General features: G+C 42.5%; 1 protein-coding gene across 3 annotated transcripts in view; it reads left to right on the forward strand.

Moving 5' to 3' along the window:
- wnk1b (WNK lysine deficient protein kinase 1b) overlaps positions 1–15,217 on the forward strand; it is a 172,235-nt gene that overhangs the window by 110,140 nt on the left and 46,878 nt on the right. For all 3 annotated transcript variants that reach the window (XM_055231800.1, XM_055231801.1, XM_055231802.1), the window contains exons 13-16: positions 3,206–3,268; positions 10,513–10,575; positions 11,995–12,053; positions 14,351–14,498. In XM_055231800.1, coding sequence (XP_055087775.1) covers positions 3,206–3,268; positions 10,513–10,575; positions 11,995–12,053; positions 14,351–14,498 — 333 coding nt within the window. The remainder of the gene's footprint in view (positions 1–3,205; positions 3,269–10,512; positions 10,576–11,994; positions 12,054–14,350; positions 14,499–15,217) is intronic.

Raw genomic sequence — 15,217 nt, forward strand, 5'->3', positions numbered from 1 at the left:
CAATGCTAATATAGTTACATCACCTTACAAATAGATATTTACCACTATCACAGACTGATGTTAACATACAAACAGAAAATTGATTTTTATCACAATACAAGAGATGGCAAAAGAGTACAGGCAGGTAGGCGATCGGTGTCAAAATCAGAGATAAGCTGCTGTTAGGAGACGGTGCTATCAGAGATGTGAGCCACAGAGGAATACAAACATGCTTCTGTTCCAGTTACACGGATTTTGAAATTAGAAAATTCCTGCCAAAGGTTTTGTCAACACACCAAGGATTTAAACCGCTGATTGTGCAAGCGGGAACAGACTGAAATCTTGCAAAGGGATTTCACAAAATTATTCAAGGATCTTGATGAAGTGGAGGTAAAGACATTCATCAGTGGACCTCTTCCTAGCATAGACAGAAGGAAGATGAACAAATTAACCGATCTGTTTCAGCTGAACACATGGCTGTTCAACGTGTGTGAGCCCAGAGGATTGCACTAAATTGAGAACTTTGATCTATTCTGGAAACGAGAGGACCTGTTCAAGGGAAATGGCCTCACTAGAGCAGAGGTGAAGTGAGAGTGCTGATGGATAACCTCCTCCACGCTCTGAGACACCAGCCTGGACAGGGTCCTGTTAAGCCAGTGAGAGGAAAGAGGAGTGAGAGAAGCATTGCTGTTGTGCCAGCCAGAAACCGAGCCAATGTGTCAGCACCACCAGCAGCATAACTACTACCACAATTACCTCCCCCAGCAAAGGAGCACCACTACCTCCCCCAGAGAACATGTCAGCAGCACACTGCCTTCATTTCCAGCTTCACTTCCCCCAGGGCCCTCATCACAGGCCTTAAACCTGTCTGTGATAGCCTCAACAGAGGTTTCAGTCCCAGCAGCACCCCCATCACATCCCCCACAGGCAAGCCCTGGGTCCCCTTTGCTACATCAACTCTTCACTCTCCTTTTCCACCCCATCTTCACCCATGGCCCTTCCCAACCATCTAGAAAGCCTCATCAGATGAGGAATTAAGATGGCTCCCCTCATACTTAATATAGAATGATCAAGAGTTCTGGCATCAGCCATGCTGAACTTTTCCCCGTGCCCATTGATCTCACCTGGTCCCTCACCCAAACTCTCCTCTCCTTGCCCTTCCCTGCCTTCCCCCAGAGGTGTTATCACCAAGAGCTCGGACACATTTCTTCTTTTAATCTTGACTAAAAGAAGAAATAAAATTATAGTGGAATCAACTCCACCCAACTCCAAATTTGAATCTGAAACACGAGCAGACAAAAAGGGTGGAGGTGTGTGGTTTTCGAGATAATTTAGGTACTTACAGGTTGTCATTTAGGGTACTTTCATAGTTTGATTATGTTTCCTTTAAAATGGAGTTAAAGCAATCACCCTCACTCACGTAGTCACTCCCCAGCACTATCTAAGTTTTACTGATTATTTTACTGAGATGTTTTCAGTCGTATGCACAGACTTTGATGGTTTAGTTATTACAGGTGATTTTAATGTACATGTGGATAATGTTTTTGACAAAAATGCTACAGAGCTCAGTTCTGTCCTTGAAACCTTTGGTCTGACTCAGCATGTCAGCGAGCCCGCCCACAACAGAGGGCATGCTCTGGATCTGCTCATTACATTAAAGGAGTAAATATTTCAAATGTCAATATGGTGGATGTTGCTCTGTCTGATCATTTCTGTTTCTTCTTTGACCTGCCCATTATTCCCAAACCAGCGGCTGGTCCTGCAGTTGTTCGAAGGAGATGCGTAAATGATAAAACAGGTGCACTGTTCATGGAAATGATGCACTTTGAAAATGCCTCATGTTCTAATGTTGATGATTTGTTCAACTCTGTGACTTCAAGTATTTATGCCCTGATGAAGGTTAAAATGGTTAAAGATGAGCAGAAAGTTTTATGGAGGAATGATGACACAGAAAAGCAATAATGCAATATGTGTCCTTCCACAACTATGCAGATGACACTTAGATACATGTCTCACTGGCAGCAGGTGAATATGGACCAGTGGATTCACTCTGACACTGCATCCAACAGATCAGTGTGTGGATGCAAAACTACTTTCTCCAACTAAACTCAGACAAGAAAGAAGCCATAGTCTTTGGCCCACAGAAACACAGAGAAAGTGTTAGCAGTCACCTCCAGCCTCTCTCTCTTAAACCTACTAATCAGGGGTAATAGAAATCTTGGGATAATAATGGACTCAGACGTGAACTTTAACAGCCACATCAAATCAATAACATCTGCAGCTTTTTATCATCTAAACACAAAAATCAAAGGTATACTGTTAAAAGCAAACTTGGAGAGGCTTATCAATGCATTTGTCTCCAGTACATTAAGGCTAATCTAGGCTCAAAACCTTTAGCTGTGCATATGACTGAAAGGTTTTTATTCTGCACTTTTCTCCTTTAATGTTAATTTCATGATGATTATTTCTGTGTTGATTTGTTTGTATTGTGAATTAATGTCTTTCTTTTTTTGTAAATCACTTTGAATTACTTTGTGTAAGAATTGTGCTTTACAAGTAAACTTGCCTTGCTAAACAGGTCTTCCAAATGGACAAAGCATACTTAAAATTGGTTACAAAATGGCTTAAGGATAACAAAGTCAGTGTTTTGGAGTGTTCATCACAAAGCCCTGATCTCAGTCTTATTGAAAGTTATGGGCAGACTTCAAAATGTATGTGCGAGCAACTTGGCTCAGTAACACCAGTTCTGCAGGAGGAATGGGCCAAATTTCTGCCAACTATTGTAAGAAGCTTGTGGAAGCATACCCAAAATGGTAGACCCAAGTCATACAGTTTAAAGGCAACGGTACCAAATACTAATGGAATGTATGTAAACCTCTGACTTAGTCTGAAAGTAATGAAAAATTGTCTAAAAAATGCTTCTCTCTCTTCTCTTATTCTGGCAAATTCTGACCTAAAACAGGAAAAGTTTAGTCTGATTTCTTGTCAGACTGTGAGGAGAAAAAAAAAAGTGTATGTAAACTTCTGGTTTCAACTATAGTTACTTCATTGATCCCGAGGGACTGTGCTTTGTAATAACTACACCTTAATTATCATGGCAAATTAATTATTTATTGTAATTAATACATTATTGTAAAGTGTTATCAAATCCAGCATAAACTAACTGCATTGTTCTTTCTCTCTCTGTCTCTCTTTGCACATCACTGTCTCTTCTTTGTGCCTTAAGCAGCAGGTTCAGACCCCAACTCCACAGCAGACTTCAGGACCCCCAACAGGGACATTCCAACAGGTAAGGTTGTGCAGTTAAAGGTGCTGTACCTACTGATTTAGTTCATTTTAAATGGTTTGCAACGGTCTAAAGTTATTCTTCACTTACCATCTGCATTCTGAGCATTGTAAAAGAAAAAAATCTATTCTGTCAACATGACAAAAGTTGTAATAGTTGTAATAGTGCTCATCCACCCATCCGCTTCTCCAGTTCTGGTCAGATTACTGGTGGACACTCCCTTATATCTGACTGAAGGGAGGAGCTGAAATTGAAACTAACACACTTACAATTTCTATTCGTAGGCTAGGTCTAATGAGCTACACTACACTACTTAACATTTTGTCCAGTTGACATAAGTGAATTTTCCTTTTATTGTGGATCATACCTGAATGACTGAGGGATTACACAGACATTCCTAGCCACCTACTTATTCAGTTTATAATCGTGTTTTGCAACTCCACAGCGGAGTTTTGCTGCGGCAATAAAGCTAGCAAACTAGCATGCCAGTTGTTGAAATGATTACATGTCTGTCTGTTTTTTTGTTTAGGAATTATTTTTATTTTTATTATTTGAATAGAAAATATAATTGAAAAACAGGATTGATCAATATGAGGAAAATTGTGATAAATTATTTTGTCGTATTTGCCAGCCCAGATTTTTTAAGAGTCTAACCTTTTTACTTTATTTATCTACATAGCCACAAAAACATGCAAGCATTCATTTGTTCTTAATCCTAAATAAATACTGTTATACCTATTTTTTATTTGCAGCTTGTAATTTCCTTTTTATATTTGCCCTCTGGACTGATCCGAATAACTACAAGCAGATATTAAATAAAAACAGTAACAGTCAATATGGCAGATAGTTGGAGTATTTTAATTACCTGGGATCCAAAATACACACTTCTTCAATACTTAACAAGATGTAAGTCTGGTCACCAGTGAATCTCCCTGTTCTCAAATGGGAGTGATTGACAGGTTCATCACTCCCATTTGACCATGTGTGCACAGATGGATACGGGGACACGCATGGTCCTCCGTATTGGAAAAAAGAAAAGAAAAAATTATCACAGGGGCTGGGCATTGCAGATTTCTGCAGGATTGGTGAGTGAAGCTCTTAACTCTGTTAATCTGAGGTAAATTTGATTTTATTTGTAAATCATAGGTGACCATTGAGCATTTCACATCTGTCACTGAAAAAAAAAGATCCAATTAAATTATCACATTTGAACTGGCTTGAGACACAACAGAGGGCATGGAGACCAGACTGATAACAGTCTGTACAAAAATACTCAGAGATTTCATTCTGTATTTGCCAGGCAAGTATCTTAAAGTTGGACTATGTAACTTTTCTGGTCATTGGTCCACCATGCTTGTCTCCATTGAAATGTTATTGCTTTGCTTGGAATGTTTCACATTATGGTCTTTCATTTAATTACAGAGAATTTTATTGTAGAAAAATTACTTTAAAAAAACATTCATTCTTATTGTGAACTCCCCACAGATCCGATCTTTTTGTCTCCATTCAGATAGATCTGTTTAATGCCATACTGTGGAACATGCTTGGCAAAGCAATAGCATGAACATGCTATTGCTCTACCAGAAAGGTTACTTGGTATATCTTTCTAATTTGGAATTTATAACACATTTAAAATTTTCCAAACATTGTTGGACTTTTTGTTTGTCTAACATGCTCACGAAATAGAACCCCATGAGAGAACTAAGATCTTCCAACCTCAGACTGCTTGCTGTACCAAGAATTTTGCTAACTTTGCTGACCAATTATATACAGTTTTATACAGTTTTATTATATATATATATATATATATATATATATATATATATATATATATATATATATATATATATATATATATATATATATATATATATATATATATATATATATATATATATATATATATATATATTAGCACATTGAGTCTGTTCTGGTCATCTCTGCTTTATAAACAAAATACAATTTGTTGTTTGTACACATGTGCACAAAATTGTTGGTACCCTTCGGTTAATGAAAGAAAAACTCACAATGGTCACAGAAATAACTTGAATCTGTCAAAAGTAATAATACAATTCCATGAAATTTAACCAATGAAAGTCAGACATTGCTTTTCAAACATGCTTCAACAGAATTATTAAAACAAATAAACTTATGAAACAGGCCTGGACGAAAATGATGGTACCCCTAGAAAAGACTGAAAATAATGTGACCAAAGGGACATGTTAATCCAAGATGTGTCCACTAATTGGCATCACAGGTGTCTACAATCTTGTAATCCGTCAGTGAGCCTATATATAGGGCTACAGGGAGTCACTGTGCTGTTTGGTGACATGGTGTGTACCACAGTCAACATGGACATGAACAGGTCGCTGCTCCGGACGGGCTTAACCTGGGAGACGTGGAATGTTGGGTGGATCCAGAGAGACGGGGGCAAATGAAGTTGTACAGCGGACGGGTTTATGACTTTGGTAATTTTGAATGGCCCCAGGAAACGGGGGGACAGCTCACTAGAGAATTATGGGCGTACTCAATCCAAGACAGGTGGGAGCCCCTGGCTGCGGGATTCATGGAGACAAGACACCGAAGGGCTCATTCAAGGTCCTGATTGGACTGCGGGTGAAAGCTGGACGTGAGGCTGACCGTTGCCCTAAACCCTCGCAGAAGGCGCGCCAAACCTGCGACGTGAACTGGGTGCCTCTATCAGACACAATGTCCACCGGGATGCCATGTAAGCGGAAGACATGGTTGGTGAGCTGGTCAGCGTTCTCCGTGGCAGCCGGGAGCTTAGGCAGGGCTATAAAGTGGGCAGCCTTGGAGAAACGGTCCACCACGGTGAGGATTACCTTGTTCCTCTGAGAGGGAGGGAGTCTGGTAACGAAGTCCACCGCTATATGGGACCAAGGCCGCCTAGGGACTGCGAGGGGAAACAAGAGACCAGAGGGTGGTGAGTGGGAGGCCTTAGCCCGCGCACATACCTGGCAGGCCGACACATAGGCCCGGGTGTCCCTGTCCATAGTGGGCCACCAGAAGTGTCACTTCAGCAGGGAGAGGGAACGACTCACACCGGGATGGCAGGCAAATTTAGAGCTGTGGACCCACTCAAGCACCTGTGAACGGACAGAGTCAGGAACAAAAAGTTTACCAGGCGGACTATTACCTGGGTCAGGATCGTTGTTCTGGGCCTCCCGGATTGTGTCCTCAATCTCCCAGTGAACCGCCGCAATAACACAGGAAGGCGGAATAATGGTTTCAGCGGAGGCGAGGCTGTCCTCCAGCGTGAATTGGCGGGAAAGGGCATCAGGTTTGACATTCCATGATCCGGGACGGTAGGTGAGGGTAAAATTGAAACGACTAAAGAACAGGGACCAGCGTGCCTGACAGGAGTTGAGACGCTTGGTGGACTGTATGTATTCCAGGTTCTTGTGGTCCGCAAACAGTTGTTCCGCCCCCTCTAGCCAGTGGCACCACTCCTCCAAGGCGAGTTTCATGGCAAGGAGCTCCCGGTCCCCCACATCGTAGTTGGCCTCGGCCGGGGATAGCCGACGGGAGAAGAAGGAGCAGGGGCAGAGGCGATTATGGGGATCAAATCTCCTCCGCGTGGAACTCGCACTTTTCTGCTTTCACAAACAGTCTGTTCTCCAGGAGGCGCTGTAAGACATGGCGCACATGATGATGATGCTCCTGCGGAGACCGGGAAAATATCAAAATGTCATCCAGATAGACAAAGACAAAGCGGTTTAAAAAGTCCCGGAGCACATCATTAATAAGTGCCTGGAATACTGCCGGGGCATTGGTAAGGCCAAAGGGCCTGACCAGGTACTCAAAGTGGCCAAGGGGAGTCTTAAAAGCCGTCTTTCACTCGTCTCCCTCCCTTATGCGCACCAAGTGGTATGCGTTCCGTAGGTCAAGCTTTGAAAATATGGTGGCTCCATGGAGAGGAGTGAAGGAAGGAATCAAGTAAAGGTAACGGGTATTTGTTCTTTACCGTAATGTTGTACAGGCCCCGGTAGTTAATGCAGGACCGCAGGGACTTGTCCTTTTTGGCCACAAAGAAGAACCCCGCACCCACTGGGGAAGAAGACGGACGGATGATTCCGGCAGCCAGGGAATCACGGATATATTCCTCCATGGACTCTCGTTCGGGCTTAGACAGGTTATACAGCCGACTAGAGGGTAAGGGGGCGCCCAGCAGGAGGTCTATAGCACAGTCATACGGGCGGTGCGGGGGTGCTCTTGCTAAAGACCTCCCCGAGGTCGTGATACCGGAACTGAAGACAGGTTCGGGACGTCCGGGGATGAACCGGGAGTGGAGCCGGCCTCCCCCGCGGGAGATAAGGCGGACTATAGACACTGGGCTTGGTACTTGGGGCTCCACCCTGAAACTCTACCCCGGGCCCAATCAAAGACGGGGTTATGTGTCCGTAGCGGAGGCAGAGGAGGAAAGAACATGGAAACGCCGGGTCTCACGGTGGTTGCCGGACAAAACCACGGTGACGGGTTCTGTGATGTGCGTCACGCGGGTCAGGAAACGCCCATTGAGCGCCTGGGCATTAAGAGGGTGTTCCAGGGACTCCAGCTTGACGCCGAGTTGCTCCGCTAATTGGGCGTCAATAAAATCCTTCTCTGCCCCAGAATCGACGAGAGCTAAAACAGGTAAAGTCTCCGAACGTACACACAGGTTGGCATCTAGCCGAAGTCTATTATTCCTTTCTGGGATGCAGGACTCACCCACCAGTACTCCCAGTGCTACTGGTGGGTGCCCCCTTTTGGCCGAGCTGAGCAGGTGGCCACATAATGCCCGTGTTTGCCGCAATAGAGGCACGCTCCAGCCAAGCAATGCCTCCGTCGACGCTCCTCGGCCGAAATGAGTGTCTGGTCGATCTGCATGGGCTCCTCTGGGGTCAGTGGGGCAGCGCGTGGCTCCGGTCGAACCGGCGATCGGCTTCTCTCTCTCCGGCGCGCCCGCAGCCGATTGTCAATCCGGTTGGTCAGGGTGATGAGAGCGCGTAAATCAGAGGGTTCATCACGAGAAACCAACTCGTCCTTAAGGTGCCCGTTAAGCCCGCGTAAGAAGGTGGCACGTAGCGCACTATCTGTCCAATCCATTTCAGCGGCATGCGTCCAAAACTCAATGGTGTAGTCCACTACAGTCCTCATTAAAATCCAAATTGTCCACAGGTGTGTTCGCTAATCGTGCCTCAGCCCACTGGAGAGCCCTTTCCCGGAGTAATCCAAAATGCAACGTATCTTTGCGGCCTCAGAATTAAAATGAGTGGGGCACTGCTGAAACAGGAACATGCACTGGAACAAGAACCCCCGACAGAGGCTGGGCTGACCTGAGTACGGCTCCGGGTCCGTGCCTCTCGACTCCGGAGGATGCGGCGGCACCCCGGTCCCGGTGGCGGCCACGGCGACCCCGGACACTGCAGGTGGGGCAGCGAGCAGCACGGCAACCTGATTCATAAGCTGAGCTTGTTGAGTCAGAGTCTGATTAAAATCCAGCAGGGTCCGGATAGACTGATCATGCTGTCCAATGACCAAGGAGTGCAGACTCGGGGCAGATTTACAGTGTTTATTTACAGTTTGTGCAAAAATCTGTTTTCAATAGTTCATTTAACACATGCCGGGAGCGGGGAGCAGGAGGCGAACCAGGCAGACGTTGTGTAGAGTGGGAACGGGGAAAACCAGGACTGGAGCAAGACAGGACCAGGAACAAGACCAGGGAGGACTGAGCAGGGGTAATCCAAAGAGCGGGAGCCAAGGCAGGAGACGGGAAGCAAGCCGGAGACCAAGACAGGACAGGAAGCGAAGACAAGGGGTGGACTGTACCGGAGCTGGAGCGCAGAGTCAGGAGCAGGAACGAGCGAGAGCAGGCATGTTGGACACGCGGACAATCTGGTGTCTTCTGCCGAGCCCTCATATACTCGGCAGCAGGTGGTGGTAATTATGCTGATGCGCTCCAGGTGCACACAGGAGGCGTAGGAACTCTGCCCAGCTCCGGATTCAGGCAGGTAGGGGAGGGGGAGAGCACACAGGGAGACAGATAATGCAGGTATCATGACAAAATCATAAAAAAGCCAGATTGGAATTTGCCAAACTACATGTTGACAAGCCACAAAGCTTCTGGGGGAATGTCCTGTGGACAGATGAGACAAAAATGGAACTTTTTGCCAAAGCACATTAGCTCTATTGTCAGAGACAATAGAGCAAAAATAGAGAAAAATGAAGCATATCAAGAAAAGACCACTGTCCCTACTGTGAAACATGGAACTCTGTTATGTTCTGGGGCTGTTTTGAGGCATCTGGCCCAGAGTGTCTTGAATCTGTGCAGGGTACAATGAAATCTCAAGGGATTCTAGAGAGAAATGTACTGGCCAGAGTCAGAAAGCTTGGTCTCAGTCACAGGTCATTGGTATTGCAAAAGGACAATAACCCAAAACACACAGCTAAAAACACCTAAGAATGGCTAAGAGGAAAACATTGGACTATTCTAAAGTGGCCTTCTATGAGCCTTGACCTAAATCCTATTGAGCATCTTTGGAAGGAGCTGAAACATGCTGTCTGGAAAAGGCACCCTTCAAACCTGAGACAACTGGAGCAGTTTGCTCATGAGAAGTGGGCCAAAATACCTGCTGAGAGGTGCAGAAGTCTCACTGACAGTTACGGGAATTGTTTGATTGCAGAGATTGCCTCAAAAGGTTGTGCAACAAAATATAAAGTTAAGGGTACCATCATTTTTGTCCAGGACTGTTTCATGAGTTTATTTATTTTTTAATAATTCTGTTGAAGCATAGTTGAAATGCAATGCCTGACTTTCATCAGTTAAATTTCATAGAACTTTTATTTATTATTACTTTTGTCAGACTCAAGTTATTTCTGTGACCATTGTGAGTTTTTCTTTCGTTAACTGAGGGGTACCAACAATTTTGTCCACGTGTGTAAGTAAGTTTCCTTTAAGTACTCTATTTACATTCCTTCTGTGAGGTCCTCCTGCCTATTGCCTGGTGTCCCTGACAGATTTATAAAGTAGCACTGAAGGACATCACATCAAAATTGGGGCTAAATCTAGACTAAACCAGGACAAGACTAAACCAACTCTATATCTCAACTATACTGGGCTAAAGCCATGCCTATGTTAGGACAAACATCGTAAAAAACAGCCTTACCTCATTCAAGTTTATTTTTTTCTGATATAAGTATTTGATTTTTTTATTATATTTTTCCTCAAATTAATTTTTCTCTCCTAGGTTACATCCACACAGTCGAGCAATGCATCGATTCAAAGTCCCACCCACATACCCCAGTCCCAGGTACACGACTACAGCACTGCATTTTTATACTAATTACTACGTCACCTCTTGAAGTTCCTGATCCTTTAAGCTTTTATTTCTTATATTGCAAACAAATTTGGTGTCAAATACGTTTCATAATTTTCTTCCTTTTTGCTTGCTGCCTGTATACTTCCCCAGGTACACTACTGCATAAGTGCATAGTGTGCATATCTCTCTCTCTCTCTCTCTCTCTCTCTCTCTCTCTCTCTCTCTCTCTCTCTCTCTCTCTCTCTCTCTCTCTCTCTCTCTCTCTCTCTCTCTCTCTCTCTCTCTCTCTCTCTCTCTCTCTCTCTCTCTCTCTCTATATATATATATATATATATTTGAGTAAACCTGGCTATATCTCCAAAGCTCAAAATGCTCTGTCCCACCTTATGATGTCATGAAGCAATTGTTTTCAAGTTAACAGCTACCTTATAGCTTTTGTTCAGTAGAGACTGAAAATTCCGGGGCTGAAATGATCCATATGATATGATCCTAGAGAAGCTGTACGTTAAAAACACAGTAGAGTACTTTCAGTATCATCACGACTTCAAAATTTAACCATGTTAAATATGTGTGGTTGAAACAAAACACAAAATCATACAACTCCTAGTTCAGAAAATAGCTTAATATGGCCCTTTAAATATTATTGGCCTGTAAAATTTTATAATGTCATTCAAAACCCAGCAATATGTCATCTAACACAGAAAGCCTGTCTATTAATAATGCAACCCAAACAAAAATGCCTTTACAAGACAAACCTATACAACTTTTGCACCATATTGCCTCTAGTCTATCCCTCCTCTTCCTTTCTGTTCTGATAATATTTTCTTTACAAATCTTTCCTTTTCTTTCTTGTCTTTGGTTTCAGCCTTGTGTACCTCCTCCCACATCTGCACTGTCTCCCCTCTCTATTTTGGTGCCAACTGTTGTCTTGGCATCTTCCTCCCTCTCTCCTCACCTGAACGGGGCTCTCCTCTCCCCTCCTTTTCTTCCCTCTGCTCCTGCTTCTCCTGCCCATGTACCTGCGCCTCTGCCCTCTGTGGTACCAATCATCAGTGTAGTGACTGCCCCTCCTGATAACCCTGTGGAACCTGTGCCTCAGGTATTCAAATACTGTATATTGAAAAAGTACCAAATTGGAGCTTTATTACTATAAGATCACATGTCTATAATTCATTTTAAAAAATACTGTAGTAATAAAATTGTACAAATAAATTGTACAATTCAGGCTCAAATGGGGCTCTATTACATCACTCCTGACCCCAGTGAATGTTTCCTTCGCACATGCTCAATGAATCATTCAGTGCTTTTAACACAGGCATCCAAGATTCATAGAAATGTTGTTACATTCTTACCTTTCTCTACATATAATAGACCATATGTAACCCGTGAACTCTTTTTTTCTTCCCTTAGCTTTTGGAGTTGTCCCAGTCACAACTTCTGCCACCACATATCCAGGCATCTCTAGAAAGGTAATCAAATTATTCTAAATTGTAGAGTGTGTCTGAGAAGTGAATGAATAATGTAGCTGTAGGAGCAGATCATCTGATTCTGATTTGCCATATACAAGTTAGCATGCAGTGTGTCAGATAACTAGAATAATCAAGTAACCCAATAACTACATCTGTTTGAGCAGTCTGATCATCAAAAACTGGTGAAATATGTCCATGGACATTGAGAGTAACTGTTGTATTTAGAAAAATAGAATTATATAAGAATTATAATGAATTTTAAAATAACTTTCTATCTGTAACATGTTCACATTAGGGATGGGACGATATTAAAATTTAGACTCACCATTATTGTGACCAAAATTATCGCGATTAACAATATTAACACAATAATTATTAACCCGTTAATCTTTTGATGATCCGGGCCTACATTACAAATCTACAGCAATGTACATATACTTCTATGTCACCACGCAAACAGTCTACACATCAAATGAAAGCTATGTTGCTCGTTTTTCTGAATATGCAAACCATTTTCACCTGAAATCACCACAGTGCTGACAGGAAAGCCGTTTTTACAGAAAAGCCAAAAATTTGAATTTGGACTTCACTTAACTTTGAGAGCTCCGGTTCTGTCAAATATCAACATATATCCCAAAATGTTGGTCTCATTCGTTCCGTACAGGTCCAGAGAATATAATCCAGTGAAGAAATTATGTCCACAAAATAATTTAGTTCCTCCATGTCCAATCTGCTGCAGTAAAGTATTCCAAACGTGAAATCTACTCCATCACTTTTTTTGCATTTCTATTGTCAGTTTCAGGCATAATAAACTTCTGACAGTGCCACCTTTCTTCCAACACATGCATTAGCTTCTGATTGACATCACTGTTGGCCATTAGGGTGGGGGTTGTGGGTTACTGGAGCCCCAGACAGCGAATCAGTGCTACAGATGACTGAAAGTTTACACCCCTCTCTCCCCCTTGTAGTATTAACCAATTACATTACACACATTTAGTGATATTTTCCGCTTACAGCCAATGAACAGTGGGACACGACGCTGTATGGCATGCCATGGTTTTCCGTAAACAGATGGAGCATGACGAGTGTGTAAACGAAGCTGAGTGGATCCGTGTGTAATACGCTCACATTATACCCACTGTTGTTTTGCGTTCTAAACATGACGAAAAGGACAAAACAAAGAAAGCACACTATCGAGGACACAGTGCATCTTTCACTTGGAGCGGTTCATGGCAAAGAGTGAAGATGGCTGTGGTTTCAGTAGAGGAGTACAAGACCTTATTTTTGGATGGATCGGATGCTGGAAATATATTGTTTGTGTCTGTAAAATGCTGTTATCTAGCGCTAACCTAGCGATAGCAAAGTTCACACAAACATGTACCATTATTAATACAAATCCAAACTAACACAATCTACATTCAGTAGTTTATTTCACATGGTATGTTACTTACGATGGATATTTTCGGATCAAGTTTGGCAAACAATGCAGGATGGATGTTTCGTAAATGCGAGTGTAAGTTGCTCGTGTTTGGCCTCGGAGCCACAACTTTTTTTCAGCAGGCTTAGCCACCAGAATAGGCACAGATGCTAACAAGTGTCATTGCTATGACAGAGGCCCCCCTTGTGAGCAAACACCAGAACTAACATCTAAACATTGTATTGAAACTGCAAACCTGAGGCAGTCTGGTGCCGTAAAGTTGATTATAATCATGTGCAATGATCGCGATGATCACAATTATAACGATTAATTGCTGACTTTTTTTATTGCGACATCATCGTATATTGTCACATCCCTAGTCCACATTAATTTGCACTTTTTGCATAACATGAACAGGTGTGAACAAACAGAACTATCAAATCTGCTCGTGCAAATATAATCATATCAAAAGAGAACCTTTATTTGTTCCACAATGAGAAAATTCCAGTATACAGAATATGGACATGAATAAATACAATAAATTTGCACATCGTGTCTTAACATAATAGATTTATTTGTAGTAGTACATGAGCAGTTAGCACTCAGTTTGGCAATGATAGTATAATTATGATTAAAGGAGAAATATTGTTAAAACCCAGTATGAACAATCAGAAAGAAATCCGACTACTCATATTGAATGTCAAAGTTTACATGACATTTAAATTATATGATAACGTCACAAGTCAGATGATGATCAGATTTGGTTTACTCACTTAAAAATAATAGATATGAATAGCACAGTAGTAGCAGCAGTAGCAGTAGCAGTGGTAGTAGCAGCAGCAGTAGTTGCTGTAGTAGTTCTCTCCTTGTTTCTCTGCAGTGGTCACTCGGAGGCATCTGGGCTCAGTGATGGTAATGATGGAGGAGGTCATCATGAAGGTCGTACCACCAAACGCCACCAGAGGCGCTCTGTGCGCAGCAGATCCCGACATGAGAAGTTCTCCAAAGCCAAACTCAACGTCCTCAATGTAAATGCATTTTCACATTCATTCTGATCATAATTCTGTTATTATTATTATTACACTGGTCCTGCATCAAGAGTGATGAAAAAAAAAACATTATTATTATTATTATTATTATTATTATTATTATTATTAGGCCCGAGCCTGGGACAACGTCCTGGCAAGGGACTCATTAATGCCAAAAAATCAAGTAGTAAACACGCCCCGACATGGTAGTGAGTGGTGTTAAAAATTTGAACTCAAGCTTTAATTGTCACAAAAGACCCCGAGAAAAAATTACGAAAGACGACGCGGTAGCGCCACCTCAAACTTTGATTTTCATGGGGCAATGGGAGCCCGACAGAAAAAAGTCAACATAAAAATCTGAAGCTCACATCAAAAAATAGAACATGTCAGGACATGACAAAACATACCAAACAAAAAAGCCAATGACAACATAACTCTATTTTCAAAGATGTTGCCATGGCTAACGTCTTCTCATTGAAATACATGGGTTTTGGTTAACTAGGATGAAAAATAATTACTTTGTCATATACCATTGAAATTTGGTACACATATTCCTTTCATCATACTGAACAAAAAAGCCAATGAAGACATACCTCTATTTCTAACTGTGCAGGCGTGACAATGTCATAAATGGTCTCTTTGGAATGAATGGAGTAGCATTACTGAGACACTGATTTTGGGGGAGGGGTGATATAAGCGAGAATGAAACACAGGATCTT

This window comes from Periophthalmus magnuspinnatus, chromosome 23 (assembly GCF_009829125.3).
Source record: "Periophthalmus magnuspinnatus isolate fPerMag1 chromosome 23, fPerMag1.2.pri, whole genome shotgun sequence".
Classification (NCBI taxonomy): Eukaryota; Metazoa; Chordata; class Actinopteri; order Gobiiformes; family Gobiidae; genus Periophthalmus; species Periophthalmus magnuspinnatus.